Genomic DNA, 15,094 nt, shown 5'->3' on the forward strand with positions numbered 1-15,094 from the left:
AGATACCCTGCAGAGATAGCTAGCTTCGGACTTTATGTACAATTTGATTTTTTTTGGTTTACCAATTGGGTTCTTTTTGGTTATATCTGTCAATTGACTGTGACATTGCATCTACCACACTATATTTCACAAAGGCTAAATATATATTTGAAGACGATTGTTTGTACTTCCAATGCGTCGTGACTAGCTTGCTACAGTGATAATTGAAAGATATTAGCCATAGCTAGGTAGCCTTGAGGTTGTATTCATTACTTCCACAACATAATCACAGATTATCCACCGAATCTAGCAAACAACCAACAGAAACCGAAATGGGGGTATTCCAACAAGCAGTGGACATGACTAAAAAAAAGCAAAAACACAGTTCTTGGGGAAAGGGATTAAGTGAGAGATCGAGGATACATAAACGCTCAAAATCAACGAACAGGGTCGAAAGAAGTACCGCCAAATTCCAACGTATTCAGAACGCTACCCCAATACTCGATTCAAGGTATCGCGTACGCTCATCATCGTACCCACGAAAAATATGGTCCTGCCGCTTTTCCTCAAAAATAGTCGGGTGACAGGCACCAGCGTCGAGATCCTTTTCTGCTGCCAGAGAGGACTGGACGGAGAATGATGTGCGAGGGGTGATTGCACTGGAAAACACACTGGAGATAGAGCTGTTGTTGCGGTCCCTGGCGTTGGGGAAGGGGGGCGTGACTGATGCCACGGTTGTGCCGCTCAGCGTGCGAGTTCGCTCCCAGTTGAAGCTGTCCTCGCGTGGTAGGGCGGTCTGCCTTGGGGTGGGGGAGGGTTTGGCTGATGTTGGAAACATCCATTGGGTCACACGGCTGGAAAGAGAGGGGTTCGGAGTGTTGGTGCTGTTGTTCTCCAAGAGCGAGAGAGGAATTAGGGGCCGCTGGAGAGAGGTGATGTGGGATGGCAAAGTTGAGCTGGTGGATGAAAGAGGATCTTGGGATGTCGGTGAGTACTTCGAAAGTGACGGTGTATTTGGCGAGTCAGTATACAAGCTCTTTGATGCAGATGGCGACTGAGGTACTCTTCCCCGAGTTTGACTGTCGTCTACCTGGCTCGGCCAGCGCGTGCTCAAAGTCAGTCTGCTGCCTTCTGATTTCGATCTGCCATGCACCGGAGAGGTGGCTAGGGCTTCCTGTAGGGGCATCTCCACCGGGGTGAGTTTCGAGAAATGCGGAACCAAGTTGTTGCTGATACGGACTGGTTCTTTGATAATTAAAGGCTCCAGGTTTCCGAATGAGCGGCTTCTCGGGGACCCGATTGGTTTGCGGGATACCACAGATGTCGCCTGGTAACGGTGATGTCGAACGGCGGCAGACGCGATTAAGGGTCGTGGTGGGGCCGGTAGCGTCTTGCGCTGGGGGCTCTCGTCTAAATGGAAGCTATCGAAGGAAGGTAGGTCCGATAATCGATTGCCTGATCGATGTATGCGAAGATCTAGAGGTTGATACTCTGTCGACGCAGGAGGTTGTAAGGGTGTGAACCCATGAAAGCCTGGAGATTGAAACGACTGTACTCTGCGAAAGTCCGAAGGAGCACTGATCTTCAAAGGTGTGATTGATGATCTTTTCATAGACATGCTCGCCCGAGTAGAAGCTCGCGAGGCCAATTGTCGGCTCTCGTTAATCCATGAGGACAGCGAGTTTTGACGTTGATGAACACTCGACATAGGGAGATCATCGTATACCACCAGTTTCATGGGCGAAACAAGATGTGGTTGAGTATGACATACTGTCATATCCCGCTCAATGCCTGCAGTATGGTTTAATATGCATCGCGAGTTGACATAGTCGTACAGTGCACATACCTTGATCTTGAACTCGATTAAACCCACAGCTATCTTCGGGGGTCAAACATGTAAAGCATGATCGTACCCAACCAGTGAATAACGACCCTGCTTTCTCCAAAGCCAACGTCATGGCGGCCAGCGCGTTGAGACGTCAATCCATCACCTTCTAGGCGATAGAATAAAAGAAAGCAGAAGATGACGGAACAAAAGAGAGAGAAAAAAGGATAAACAAAGTAACATTCCCACCCCACCTCTAATCCTCCTATAAGCTTGTCAGACTAAATGCGAGCACTTGGGCATTTCACCGAGTTGATCCAGGTACACACCATCAAAGCGCCACCATTTCCCGGGAGCTATGCCTAGGAGAGCAGTACATCCTGATGCCAACACATTTAGCACTGGGATCGCCAACAGCGGAGTTGATTGGAACATTGCTATTCGTTAGCGCCCGGTGGAGTCGTCACAACTTTGCTTATCACTTGAAGGTTGGGCTTTGAATGTGATGAAATGGTTGGGCGCTTACAGAAATTAACGAGAGAATATCTATTACATCTACTCCGTATGAAGCGTACATTGTACATTATAGAAATAGTAATACTCCGTAGTTTGATTGCTAGTTGGTTTCATATTGTTTGACTCTAATTCTGTGACGTTGTGCAGCATTGAAATGTTACCATATTGTATGCTGAAAATAGGAACATATAGCATCTGTGTCCAGGATTTTGTGAAGGTTTACGCTAATCCTAATTGCCCCATACATTGTCCTGCTCTAAATCACCATAGGCCCATTTAGACCGATCAGGATTATTAGACTCTGGATGTGTCGCAGAGTCGGACTCGGGCTCTTCTTCGATTGGCTCTCCTGAAGGTCTTCTGCAAATTGGGACAAGGTTAGTGACTTTGGTCTAAGCTCTCTGCTCCAATGATTTGTCAACTTACTCAAATATGTGAGGTTCGGGCTCTGCATGAGCAGACCCATACTCTCTTTGTATTTGAGCCCGCTCTTCTTCTTCAGCCTCTGTATCCTCCACAACAAGGTCCACCAGCTGGCTCTGTCGGGTACCACCGGAGCTTGCGGAACTAGAGTTTCGCTGCAAGGGACCGCGTGCTGCTGAGCTTGGGCCAGGCTTACCAGCCGGCTTTTTATCAGAGCTTGGCTTAGGGCTTTGCGTGGTTTCACCTTCCGACGCCCGACTTTTCCTGTGCCTGCGGGCCTTTTTGATATCTGCCCCTCGGTTTGAATCTTGACGTCGCCTCGTGGGCGGTAGCCGTTGGTCACTTGGCACCTCGTTGGCGGTAATCACCGGGTACTATCTGCAGTCAGCATCTCGATCAATCCGATATTCGCCAGAATTAACTTACATTCCAGTCACCGAATTCCAACGCGCGGGCATTGAGGAAAAGTCGTTCATCCTCATCGTCCATTGTAATTTCATCTATTTCGCTGTAAGATCGGAACCTCTCTCTCGAGCTTTGGCTGGGCCGTTCAGTTCTACCGCCGCGTTCACTGGGCTCTCCGGCTAACAACGGTGTGCGACTATTGGCTTCGCCTGGCTTCGGAATCCAGTATTTCGCTTTACCACCTCGCTCATATCGCATACCATCCATTACTCGCTTGACTCTCGACCCCGACTCCTCGTGCGGGACGATATTATCGCCCGAGTCGAAGAGCCGGTACTCATAGTTCTCGCCGCGCAGGGTCATCATAGTGTCCTCCACCAGATCCCGAATACCAAAGGCGTCTCGAAGTGCGTATTTCACAGGCATGCGCGCAGCTGAGATGGTAGGATCTGCATAATCGTGCCACGAGAATGCATACCAATGAGCCATTGCGAAAAATGGCATCTCGAAACAAATGAGGCTGTCTTGAATGGCGGCCGCAAGGTTGTCGGGTGTATACTCCGCAACGCTGCTGAGAGCCCCAAGCCACTGCAAAATTGACAAGAAAAAGCCTTGCCAATAAGAGGCGAAAATGATGAGTTTAATACAGAGGAATTTGGGAACTGGTCGGAATGGCACAAGGTCGTCATGCAGACACACCCAAAACATGGCTAGGGAGTAGAGACTGATTGTGACACTCAGGTTGTACACGATACCTGTCCAGAGGTATCCCGAACCCAGCCCAATATAGCCCTCTTGATATGTGTTTGTAGCCTTCATTATAATAGAAGCGAGAGCTAGAACCGGCTTCAACCATGCATATTGCAATATACCACGCTTGACAGCGAGGAAGGTATGGGGGTCGGAGACGTCAATCTTTGAGAGGAAGTGATTGAGAGGCCAGGCGTGCGAGATTGGGGGGCGGCCATGCGCCATGATAATCACAGCTCGCTCGCCCCCGAGGAAGTTAATGAGGAGTTGGAAGAAGGTGTAGATAGTGAATGCCTGTCAAAAGCTCTTGTCAATATGAGCTCCACCAACCATTGAGCACTGAGTAAATTTTATACCTCATAGATATCGCGGATAGGGTCCAGGAACTGAGCTGCTGTGAGCGATATGATGCTTGTCCATGATGATACCGCGTATATCGGAACCCTAGAGTATATTAGCACGGCTCTTCGCCCCTGCCCCCTGAGTCCAGATACTCGAACCAGTACCTACATCAACAATATGCGCACCACATAGCGCTGGAGGATTGGCTTTCGGTAATTTTTGCTATATGACTCGTGAGCGATGACTCGAAAGATCAGACGGTAGAAGCTCGTACGTTTGAAACCATATGGACCTGCGGGTTGAGATAACATGTCAGACTGGGAGTTTCAATGATCGCGTCCGTACCGTAGCGAAGTATGAACAGCAATAAGAAGTACTCACACAAGGGACAGGAGAGAGGCGACCAAAGCCGATACGCCTGCAACAATAGTAATCGCGCGTGCCAGGCTGGAGCCTGTTCCTCCGCCTGCTGTAGTGGTCATGATTGCTGGAAATCAAGGACAATGACGGTTCAAAGACCGGTTTCTGTCTGCAGAGATATTTCCATTCATGCCGCGGAGTCAAAAGAGGGGCAAAACATGCTTAAGAGCGAGATGCTTATGGAAGATCGAGCTTGTGGAGCAAAGCTGCGGAATGAGGAGGCGTTGTTGTCCGATGACGATCTTCTCGTGACACCGCCCGGTCTTGTCCACGGACTTTCTTCAACTTGCAATTTCTCAAATTATTAAACCAGCTAGCTTGCTGTCGATGATTGAGAGGTCGAATTTGGCTCGTCCTTCGCGTTTCGCGCGCTGACGTTGTCCATGACGATCGGAGATGGCTAGCACAAGCTTGACGTCGACTTTCTTGACGCCAGATCCAAGCTTCAATTGGTAAGAGATTACCACTGGAATTTAAACTGGTATACTGATGCATACAGGTTCTTCCTCTTGGAACTCATTGTCTCTTGCATTCTGTAAGTCCTTGCTGTCTAAATAGGTGGATTGCGCTTATTATTCACACAGTGCGCTCTTCTTCCTGCTCTACTTCAACCGGCTCTTCGCGACCCTCCTCTCCTACGCAATTCGAGCATACACCTGGCATTACTACCGCGCATATGTTGACATCAACGCTCTTCAAATTTCCTTACTTGGTGGGAGAATCTTCTTCAAGGGCATTCGGTATCACGGCGTGAACGAGACAATATTCATTCATGGAGGATTTATAACATGGCGGTATTGGACGCGTACGGTAGAGCGAAACGACTTGACTGGACTAAGACGAAAGACCGAATTCACCGGTGATGCCACGAAAAAACGACATGGGCGTCCCCCGCACGAGGGAGATGACAATCTCGGGGAGCAGGCCGGCATGGGAAAGACAACTGATCTGCCGTGTCGGGTCACAATCCAAACATATGGCCTTGAATGGTTCATTTATAACCGGACTCCGGCATACGACAGTATTCTTGCTGGGTTCGGATACTCTCCAAACATTATCGACGTGAACGAGGATCACTCGAAGCCTCCAGGGTCGCGCGCGAGAGCAGAAGATCAAGATTTTACCAACAAGTTTGCTCCCCAGGCTCTGCCACGTCATCAGTCAACCTCGAGAACTATGTCAGAATCTAGCATGAGCGATAGGGGTCGGGCATCTGCTATTCGCGAATCAGAACTATCAGACCCCATTTCAAACATGCTTCAACTCCTCCCAGTGAGGCTGGATTGCAAGAAAGGAGCCATCGTTATGGGAAACGAACATACCCGATCTGTTTTGACAACGACATTCGACACAGGAACTGGTACCATGGATGCTTCCAACTCGGGACCTCTTGATCTATACCGACAGATATTCTCATTCCACCTGAATAATCCTGTCATTCAGATGAGACCTAACCCTGATTTTAAGCAGGGCCAGCCTGCAACTGCCAAGTCTCTAAGTTCTGTACAAAAGAAAGATCAAGGACCGAAGAAAAAGCGGTCAACTTTCTTCAACTATCAATCTCAAAGGCGGAAAGTGTGGCACAGCATTCGTGACCTGGTGCCTTATTTCCAGACCTCTGTTGAGTCATTCCATGCTAACAGCAGACATTCCAACAGCATGCCAAGAAGCCAGGCAGAGTTCCCTGAGGTCCGCTGGACAGGTCTCTCTCGATACCTAGAAGAAGGTGGTGAGGATGACCATGAAAAGTGGAACTCGGTCGAATATGCTCGGTTTTCTACCATCGTGGATAGCCCTAGCTTGAGCATAACGTATTATTGGGACATTCCTGGGCGAGTGATCGTTCAGCCAATATCAAATGACCAATCCCACACGACCCGTCCAATAAAAGGTGATATCAACTGTTCTTCTCCCCCGGAATGGGGGATCGACATCAAGATTAACGGGGGTACGATAAACTATGGGCCATGGGCTGATAGAGAGCGGGTTGGTCTACAGAACGTTTTCTTTCCAAATTTCTATCGCAGCGCCGAGCCGGCTGAGCAGTTGGCTCCTGGTGTCCTGCGACAGAGTACAGCGTTCAGGTTGCGAGTAGAAATAAGTGACGAACTGACACTGCGCATTCCAACAAGAGAGTCTTCCAAGGATTGGCAATGGAAAGGCCGCGCTGATGCTGTTGGGGGTGCATCAAGGGTCAAGAAGCCAGCCGACAAAAAGAAGTCGCGAGTCAAGGATGCAGAAAAGGGCCATCTCGGTCCTGAAATCCGTCCGTTTGGGTGGCTTTCTCTTTGCGTTGCTTCAGACTCGACTATCAATTACACCATGGATATGGTGGCCTCAAGTGCAGGATTTCGTAATGAGCTCTCCCTTGACCTGCGAGAATCAAGACTGTCTTCCAGCATAAATCACGGCTTGTTGTGGCAATGTCCTAGGCAGCAGATCACCTGTGACTTGTCCAATCCTCTGTCCTGGAACAGCCTCCGCTCCTGGAGATTTACTGCCGAAAGTCAGGGATTACAGCTGTTTCTACTGCGAGATCACATATTCCTTCTCACTGATTTGGTGACCGACTGGGCATCGGGGCCGCCTTCGGACTATTACACGTTTGTGCCTTTCATCTACAACCTTGATCTCAACTTCTCCGACTTCGAACTTTACATCAATGTCAACGACAGAAACATCATCAGCAATCCTTCCGATCTAGAGGACAACAGATTCATCGTTATCAAGGGCAAGCGTTTGACATCAAATGTCATGATACCCTTGAACAAATACCTGCCTGAGCAAAATGCTGTTGAGTTTAGAGTAGGCCTCGAAGACGGTGGCGTGGATTACGCAACTCCTTTATGGGATACTGTGCATGAATTCCTACCGCAAAAGTCCATGGCTACTCTGCAGAGTTTGTTCATTGATGGATCTTACAATTACTTCCAGTCAACCTCACCTGAGTTGACGGACACGTTGGTACTTAACATTGATGGCGTGTCACCCAGGCTCTACCTTTTTGGATTCTTGATCAAGAGTTTTATGACCATCAGAGAAAATTACTTCGGTGAAGAAATGCACTTCAAGACTCTGGAGGAATACCAAGAACTAGTCTATGCCGACGAACCACTATCAAATCCCACGGGTATCAATCCGAACCGAAAATCAAATGACATGGATGTCCTTGTTCGTGTCACGGTCGATAGCCCCCGTGCTCTGCTTCCCGTGAACATTTATGATCATTCAAAATGTATGGGACTAAGCGCCGCTTCGCTTGAGGTGGATCTGCGATTCACCAACTACTACATGGACTTGCAGTTCTCCATCACTCCACTCAAACTTGACCTGGAGTCTACCCAGCTTGATGGCCCCTCCACAATTTCTGGTACACAATTGTTCATCGATGGTGTTTCAGTTCATGGCCACCGTTTGTTTGGGCTGCCACCTCTTGAACCAACCTACATCTGCAATTGGGATTTCGATGTGGGCCAAATTGTTGGAGAATGTTCCACTGAATTTCTGTCTTGCTTGACTTCGTCTGTCAAGAGTTTTGACTTTTCCTTCGACAACGAAGAAAATGCATTGCCTACATTGTTCCCGGAGATCCTGCATGATGTGACTTTTTTGAGGGCTAAGATTGACTCGATCCACATCACTGTGCTTTTGGAGCAAGTAGCCGTGATAATGAGCACTCAGCCATTGAATGTGAATTTCAACGATTGGGCGAACACCAAGTTTTCGAAGCGCATGAGCCTCAGCGTTCCGGATATCTCGGTCGCTGCCGTTGATCGTAAATCAGTTACTCATGGCCATCCGTCAACCCGAGCAACGATGTCCCCGATTGGACTTTTCCAGCTTACTATCGGATTGAAAATGGCTTTGCGCAAATCCGACATTGCGGAAAGTAGACAACTTCAGCAAGAACATATCAAGGTCCATGATCGGCGGACCCAAAGGGCGCAATGGCTGCTTTTCGATTGGGAAGAAACCGGTCCAGCCTCCACCAACCCGCCGGAGGGCGATGCTTTTCCTCCAACTTTGGCGATACCCTCAATGCCAGAGCCTATCCATGGTAGTATTGGCTCAAGCCATACACAGTCAGACCGAGGAGCCTCCGGATCCCATTCCAATGGAAGTGCGAGGAGCTTCCTTGTTGAATCTGAAACATCGAGCCTCAAAAGTGTACGTAGAAACACCGGCAATAGCCCTAGAGCAGTTTCTGATCCTGTTTCCCAACCGCGACCGGGTCTACCAAATCGAGGATTCAGCTTGTTTGTTTCACAGGGTGATCGAACGAGAGATGGACCGTATAGTGGGTCTCGAGCAGAAGAGATCTCGACCACTGCCGTGAGAATTGCGAACCCATGGATAATGCCGCAATTCTCATATCACAAGCTCGACCTAGACACGTCCGAGCTTCCAGTGCCATTCTCAAATGAAGATGATAGTTCCTCAATCACTGATGGCCCTCAAATTAATCACAAATCCGTGTTTCTTACATTCGACGACGATCAAGCGACATACACCAACTTGGCGGTTGACCTTCCGCTTGGTGTCCGAGGTTTTTGCACCCCAAGATTTCTTCTAAGTGTTGCTGCCTTGTTGGATGGATTGGAGCCTAAGCATCCTGTGCGGATCATTGACTCGCTTCAAAAAGATGTAATATCAAACATTGTTGGCTATGATAAGGCTATGAGCAAACCTAAAGTCTCGACAGCTGTTGCTCTTCGTGTCCCCTCCATTCAGTTGCGACTGGTCGATCTGTCTGAAGCTCCAAACGACCAAAAAATCGAATTCCGAGACGAGTACAGCATCGAGGTTCGCCATCTGCGAACTGAATTCCGAAGGAAGGTTCGGCGTCAAAAGGATGACCTGCTTCAAGGTGTTAAGCAAGATGTGACGGTTCATGCAGCAGCAGATCGTGTTTCAATGTCAGTCGAGGGGAGTCGAGTGGATGCTTTCCATGAAAAAGCCGTCTTCAATTCTCATCTCGAGGACGTGAATTTCTGGCTGGTGACCTCGCCCAATGTCCGCTCTAATCTTCAGGTGAGGACATTCAATACCATGACATCGGCAAAATCTGTAGAGCGTCTCGCATTCCTCGTCCGGCGAGCCACAACAATGTTTGACTCGGTCGCATCATCTTTCCAACAACTTTCAACATCTAGCGAAAAACGTTTGCAGTACCTCCTGTATTCGCTCACACAATCGTCCGCTGATGTACCGGATCCTATTTTCCTTGCTCGCATCTCTTACGTTCTCAGAGTCGCTTCCACTCATTTACGACAGCATGACTCATGGAAGATCATATCTCGCATACGTGGTATCTATGAAACCTTGCCTGTTCATCGCAAGCGTGACCTAGAGCAAAAATGCTTGAGTGGAAATCCCCCTCTACCGGCGGATTCCAAGAAGACAGTTGTGTCTGGATTTGACAGTTGGCGAGCTTGGGACCTAGCACATGTTGGTAAAAGCTATGTCATGCGCCATGTATGGCCGCCTACTGAGCTTGAACGGGAGACTCCGCAGCCTTCGGTGTTTGTATCGTCCACTATACAAAAACTCCGATTCTCCTTAGATCCCGGCCCAAGAGAAAGCGATCTGATCATAGAGAACCTGTCAACCGCTGCATCTTTTGTTCCGGACTTGCCTGGACCCGATGGAGATGAACAACGTGGGAAGAAACTTATCACACTGCAGTCTTATTGTGGCTCTGCAGCCCTTAGGCTACGCTGGGAGATTTTGGACCTTGTTGAGGGAGTGGTCAAGGTCATGTCTAACATCAAACTTAAATCCTCCCCAGGCCATGTTCCGAGTGAAAAGGTCCAGGAGAAGACATCTACTGAGCTGCAACTCATGGTTGGGACTGACTTCGGATCCGTAACCCTCGATGGCATCAACGTCAAACTTGCTTTGATAGCCAAAGCCCTCCGAGGTTCGGTTGTTCACAAATCTCTTGGTTCTACAAAAAGGAATCACGAAGATCTCGCTTTACTGTTCAGTGCAGAAGGATGCTCATCCGAGCTCCAAAGTCAATCTACGACTCTCATGCTATCCAGGATAGCAGACCCATATATGTACATTTCGCTTGCATCGGAAGAGGATGCTAGCGAGTATAGACATGCTTGGAAATTCGCTAGCTCTTGCAGGAAGCTTCGGTATGATATGAAGGAGGATCCTCTCAGCTTGGCACACACGGCAGACCGGCTTATCGCGGACGAGGTTCGGTATATCCGTCAGCTTGTGAAATCTGTCAAAATTCCGAGGTCGCAGCCCGAACAAGCTTCAGTCTCGAATAAGCCAACCAAAACCACCTTCCACGTGGCAATGTTTTTAGAAGACTACCGGCTAAACTTCAGCCTTCTGCCATCATTGACTTATCTTGTGTCGGGCGAGGTGGCTCGCATGTCCGTCCTGCCTGCAGATGGATCAAAGATCGAGGTTGACTTCGACGTAAAGAAGAATTCGCACATGTTCGTCTCTGGCGAGAACGAGCGTTTCCATGTCCTGTCGATGTTAGAAATACCCCCTGTGAACGGTCGAATCCTCGCAAACCTCTTGTCAGACCGCAAGGAAGTAGAGGTCGATGTTACGATTGAACTCATCCGCCTAGAAGCCAGTTCAGTGCGCAGCCTTCTGGCTGTTCTGACAGGACCTGATGTCTCTCATCTGGTCACCGATCTCAAACAAACCGTGGACGTCCTCAAAGCACATTTGGAAAATGTGCTGGCATTGCAGAAAGCGCAACCGAAACCAAAGCCGGCGTCTGATGGTCAAGAGATCCTTTACAAATCTCGTCTCACGATGGCTGGATTTGAGATTCATGCTGTTGCGCCTGGTCTCAATAGTAAGGATTACTCTGCGGAGATGATTTTGAGTCTTGGGATGATGCGCATGCGACTTCAAAACGGGCTAGATCGGGGCTACTCCATGGAGTATCCGGAGTTCAACATCGATGCCTCCCAAATCAGCTTCGAACTCAGAAGGCAAGAGAAAACCAAGGGTCGTTCATACGGCAGCTTCTCCGCCAGTTTGAAACTCCAGGGAACCTCTGTGATTCGCGAAGATGGGGAGGTTGCCAGGGCGTACCACTTTACCAGCGAGAAGTTCGATATCGAACTCTTTGCCGAAACAGCAGCCCTGGTGGTTGACATTGCCGTTTATACACAAGAGCGCATCAAGACCCTAGATCTCTCTCATGAAGTCAAACGTCTCAGGAAGTTAAGGCATCGTGGCCATATGGATACAAAAGATGGCGCGGCCGATGCTCCTGAAATCCATGTCAACGATGATTCGACCCCGGACGCATTCCTCGATGCCCTGTATTCCTTGCAGTTCAAGGCCATTCAGGTCGCTTGGAATATGGCTACGACACACAACATCTCTGGTCGACAGTCGGAGGATTTGGTCTTTTCAATACAACATGTTGAACTGTCCAACAAGAAAAAGAACGCAGCTAAACTTCGGATCGAGAACATGCAACTTCAAATGGTTCCATTCGGGACGGACAGGGGAAAGCGGTCGCTCAACTCGGCGCTCATGCCCGAGCTCGTTTTTAACGTGGCGTACGCATCCAAAGGGAAAGAAGTATGGCTTGCCTTCCAAGCAGCTGGTAAATCACTTGATATACGAGCTACCTCGGAGTTCATCATCCCGGCTAGTATGTTACGAGACTCGATTGCTACTGCAAGCGAAGCGCTCCGGGACGGACAGGCTGTTTGGGCAACCAGAGCATCATCAGCCGACAACGCCAATACCAACAAAGATCGCAAACTTTTCGGCAATCGGAGATTACGGTCTCTGCTGATTGATGTTGACTTTGCGGGTGCTACAGTGACACTTCAAGGAAAACTTGGTCATGACCACCAAACATTGTTGGCGGCCTCCTGGAAGGGCAGCAAGCTCCCTGATGCGAAATATGGACAATACTTGCAAGGAGATGCAGCAACTACGGCAACCCTCCAGGCACCTGGAGTGGCGCTAAAGGTTCAATTCGAGGACAATGGGACCGATGATCCCGCCCTCAATGCAGAGTTGAAGGTTGACCCCTCCACTAATACATTATACCCAACTCTTGTCCCTCTTGTCAAGCAAATGACTGCCACGGTTAAAGAGATCATGGGCAATCAACAGAGCCAGCAACGCAGACCATCAACGACAGCGCGTTTACAGCCACCGAAGTTGATGCAAGAGAAGCCATTTAGTGCCGATGATCCTACCAGCATTCTAGGCCGGTGCAAGGTGAACCTGGGGCTGCTGTTCTACAAACAAGAGTTCAGCTTGAGCTGTCAACCAATCGCAAGAGTAGCAGCTACCGCAAGGTTCGAGAGTGTCTATGTGACTGTCAATACAGTTCTGTCGGAAGAGCAGGGTCGCTTCCTTGCTCTCTCCTTGGCTTTCAATAAATTGGAAGCCTCCATCAAGCATGTGTATTCCAACGAATCAACAGCAAGCTTCGAAGTCAAATCCATGGTTCTTTCATTGATGAACAGCAAGCATCTTGGCCGAAAGAACGGAATGGCTGCGATCTTACGGGTGAGCCCAATGAATGTGGCAGTCAATGCAAAGCAGATCCAGGATTCGTTGCTCTTCAAGGAGATCTGGCTGCCATCAGACAATGAAACCAGTCCCAGTGAGACCGTCCAGCCCGGAGAATCTGAGACGCCAACATACATTGTACAACGATACCAGCAAGTTGCTTCGGCGTCCGCATTCCCATGGAACACTACCATTGCGATCGAAAAACTCGAGATCCAACTTGATCTTGGCTCCACTCTAGGCAAGGCACAATTTTCAATCATTGATCTCTGGGTTGCAACCAGCAAAACATCCGTCAGTGAGCAGAATATGTGCATAAATTTCGGTTCAGTTGCAATCGAGAGTAAGGGTCGCATGAGTGGAATTGTTGAACTCGGCCTGCTCAAGGTTCATACATCCATTGAATGGCCCGAGAATTCCCGTGAGCGCGGCCATACGCCATTGATTCAAGCCTCAATTGCTTTCAATCATTTCCAAGCCAAGGTCTCTTTCGACTACCAGCCTTTCTTGGTCGCCCGAGTGACCCTGTTCAACTTCTTGATGTACAACGTCCGAGACACGTCCGGTGAACAAAGCCAGCGCCTTTTCAGTATTCTGGAAGGGGACAAGCTCCAAATCTTCTGTACATCCCTGACAGCATCCCAAGCACTGGCTCTCTTCCAGGCGTGGCAGCGCTTGGTTCAAGATGTCCAAGCAGCCTACAGGTCATCACTGCACGAGGTAGAACGATACCTACGTCGAAAATCATCCGTCTTATCCGAGCGCCCCGATGTCGGCCCCAAGCACCTATCAAAAGCAGACGATGATCAACCCGAGAAAGCACCCATCTCTCTACACACCGGAGTGGTTGTGAACATCCGCCATGTCAACCTCGGCGCCTTCCCAAGCTCATTTTTCGACAACCAGATCTTCAAGGTAGAAGCCTACGACGCACAAGCACGCTTCGCCGTATCTCTCGAAGCCAAAAAGATCCACAGTGCCCTGGGCCTAACACTTGGCCAGCTGCGCGTCGCTCTATCGGGCATCAACCGGCCCACCTCCGCCCAACTCGACGAGCTATCCGTCGACGAAATCGCCGAACGAGCAGCCGCGTCCCGCGGCGGAACAATCCTCAAAGTCCCCCGCCTGGTCGCAGGAATGGAAACCTGGCAAGCCCCAGGAACCCGCCAAATCGACTACATCTTCCGCAGCACATTCGAGGGCAAAGTTGACGTGGGCTGGAACTACTCTCGCATCAGCTTCATCCGCGATATGTGGGAGACCCACTCGCGGGCCCTTGCCTCGCGCCTTGGAAAGCCCTTGCCGCCATCTGCAGTGCGCATTACCGGTGGTCCGGGTAGCGGTGAAGGCGGCGGTGCGAGCTCTGAGCAGCAGGAGAAGATCACGGCTGTTGTTAACGTGCCCCAGTCGAAGTATACGTATACTGCGCTGGAGCCGCCGGTTATCGATACGCCACAGCTGCGGGATATGGGTGAGGCTACGCCGCCGTTGGAGTGGATTGGGTTGCAGCGTGATAAACTGCCCAATGTGACGCACCAGATAATCATTGTCACTTTGTTGGAGATTGCGAAGGAGGTTGAGGATGCTTATGGGAAGATTTTGGGGTCGTGAGCTTTCTTCAGACACTGGCGTGTCGTTGGCCTACTTGACTATGCACCCTGTTGTTGCATTTGAGTTTTCATCCATGTATCATTATCATATTTTATTGCCTGATACCATTGTTTTATTGTATATATTGACGTTATATTGCATTATCAATAATGTATGCTATTCCTGGGCCGAATCCTGAGTACACATTTGATACAAGACCCTAACTTGTATATATGCGAAACTGAATGTGAAAATGAACATCTGTATATTCAATCGACGTGTAAACAAGATTTGACCAACGAAAATAGCCTTTGCATAAAT

The 15,094-nt window shown here is 49.3% G+C and overlaps 3 protein-coding genes across 3 annotated transcripts; 1 reads left to right on the forward strand and 2 right to left on the reverse strand.

Moving 5' to 3' along the window:
* Positions 1–460: 460 nt before the first annotated feature.
* N7529_010473 (uncharacterized protein) lies at positions 461–1,937 on the reverse strand (the record flags this gene model as incomplete). The annotated part of the gene is made up of 2 exons (XM_057246000.1): positions 461–1,770; positions 1,826–1,937. 2 exons carry the CDS (start codon positions 1,935–1,937, stop codon positions 461–463), a joined length of 1,422 nt encoding a protein of 473 aa, XP_057094263.1.
* A 613-nt stretch (positions 1,938–2,550) lies between these two features.
* Positions 2,551–4,722, reverse strand: N7529_010474 (OSTA/TMEM184 family protein; the record flags this gene model as incomplete). Its single annotated transcript, XM_057246001.1, has 5 exons — positions 2,551–2,680; positions 2,747–3,117; positions 3,170–4,192; positions 4,255–4,342; positions 4,622–4,722. 5 exons carry the CDS (start codon positions 4,720–4,722, stop codon positions 2,551–2,553), a joined length of 1,713 nt encoding a protein of 570 aa, XP_057094264.1.
* A 334-nt stretch (positions 4,723–5,056) lies between these two features.
* N7529_010475 (uncharacterized protein) lies at positions 5,057–14,794 on the forward strand (the record flags this gene model as incomplete). Its single annotated transcript, XM_057246002.1, has 3 exons — positions 5,057–5,112; positions 5,160–5,195; positions 5,245–14,794. The coding sequence occupies 3 exons, from the start codon at positions 5,057–5,059 to the stop codon at positions 14,792–14,794; spliced, it is 9,642 nt and encodes a 3,213-aa protein (XP_057094265.1).
* Between the last annotated feature and the right edge of the window lie 300 nt (positions 14,795–15,094).

This window comes from Penicillium soppii (assembly GCF_028829465.1).
Source record: "Penicillium soppii strain IBT 18220 chromosome Unknown utg000007l, whole genome shotgun sequence".
Taxonomy (NCBI): domain Eukaryota; kingdom Fungi; phylum Ascomycota; class Eurotiomycetes; order Eurotiales; family Aspergillaceae; genus Penicillium; species Penicillium soppii.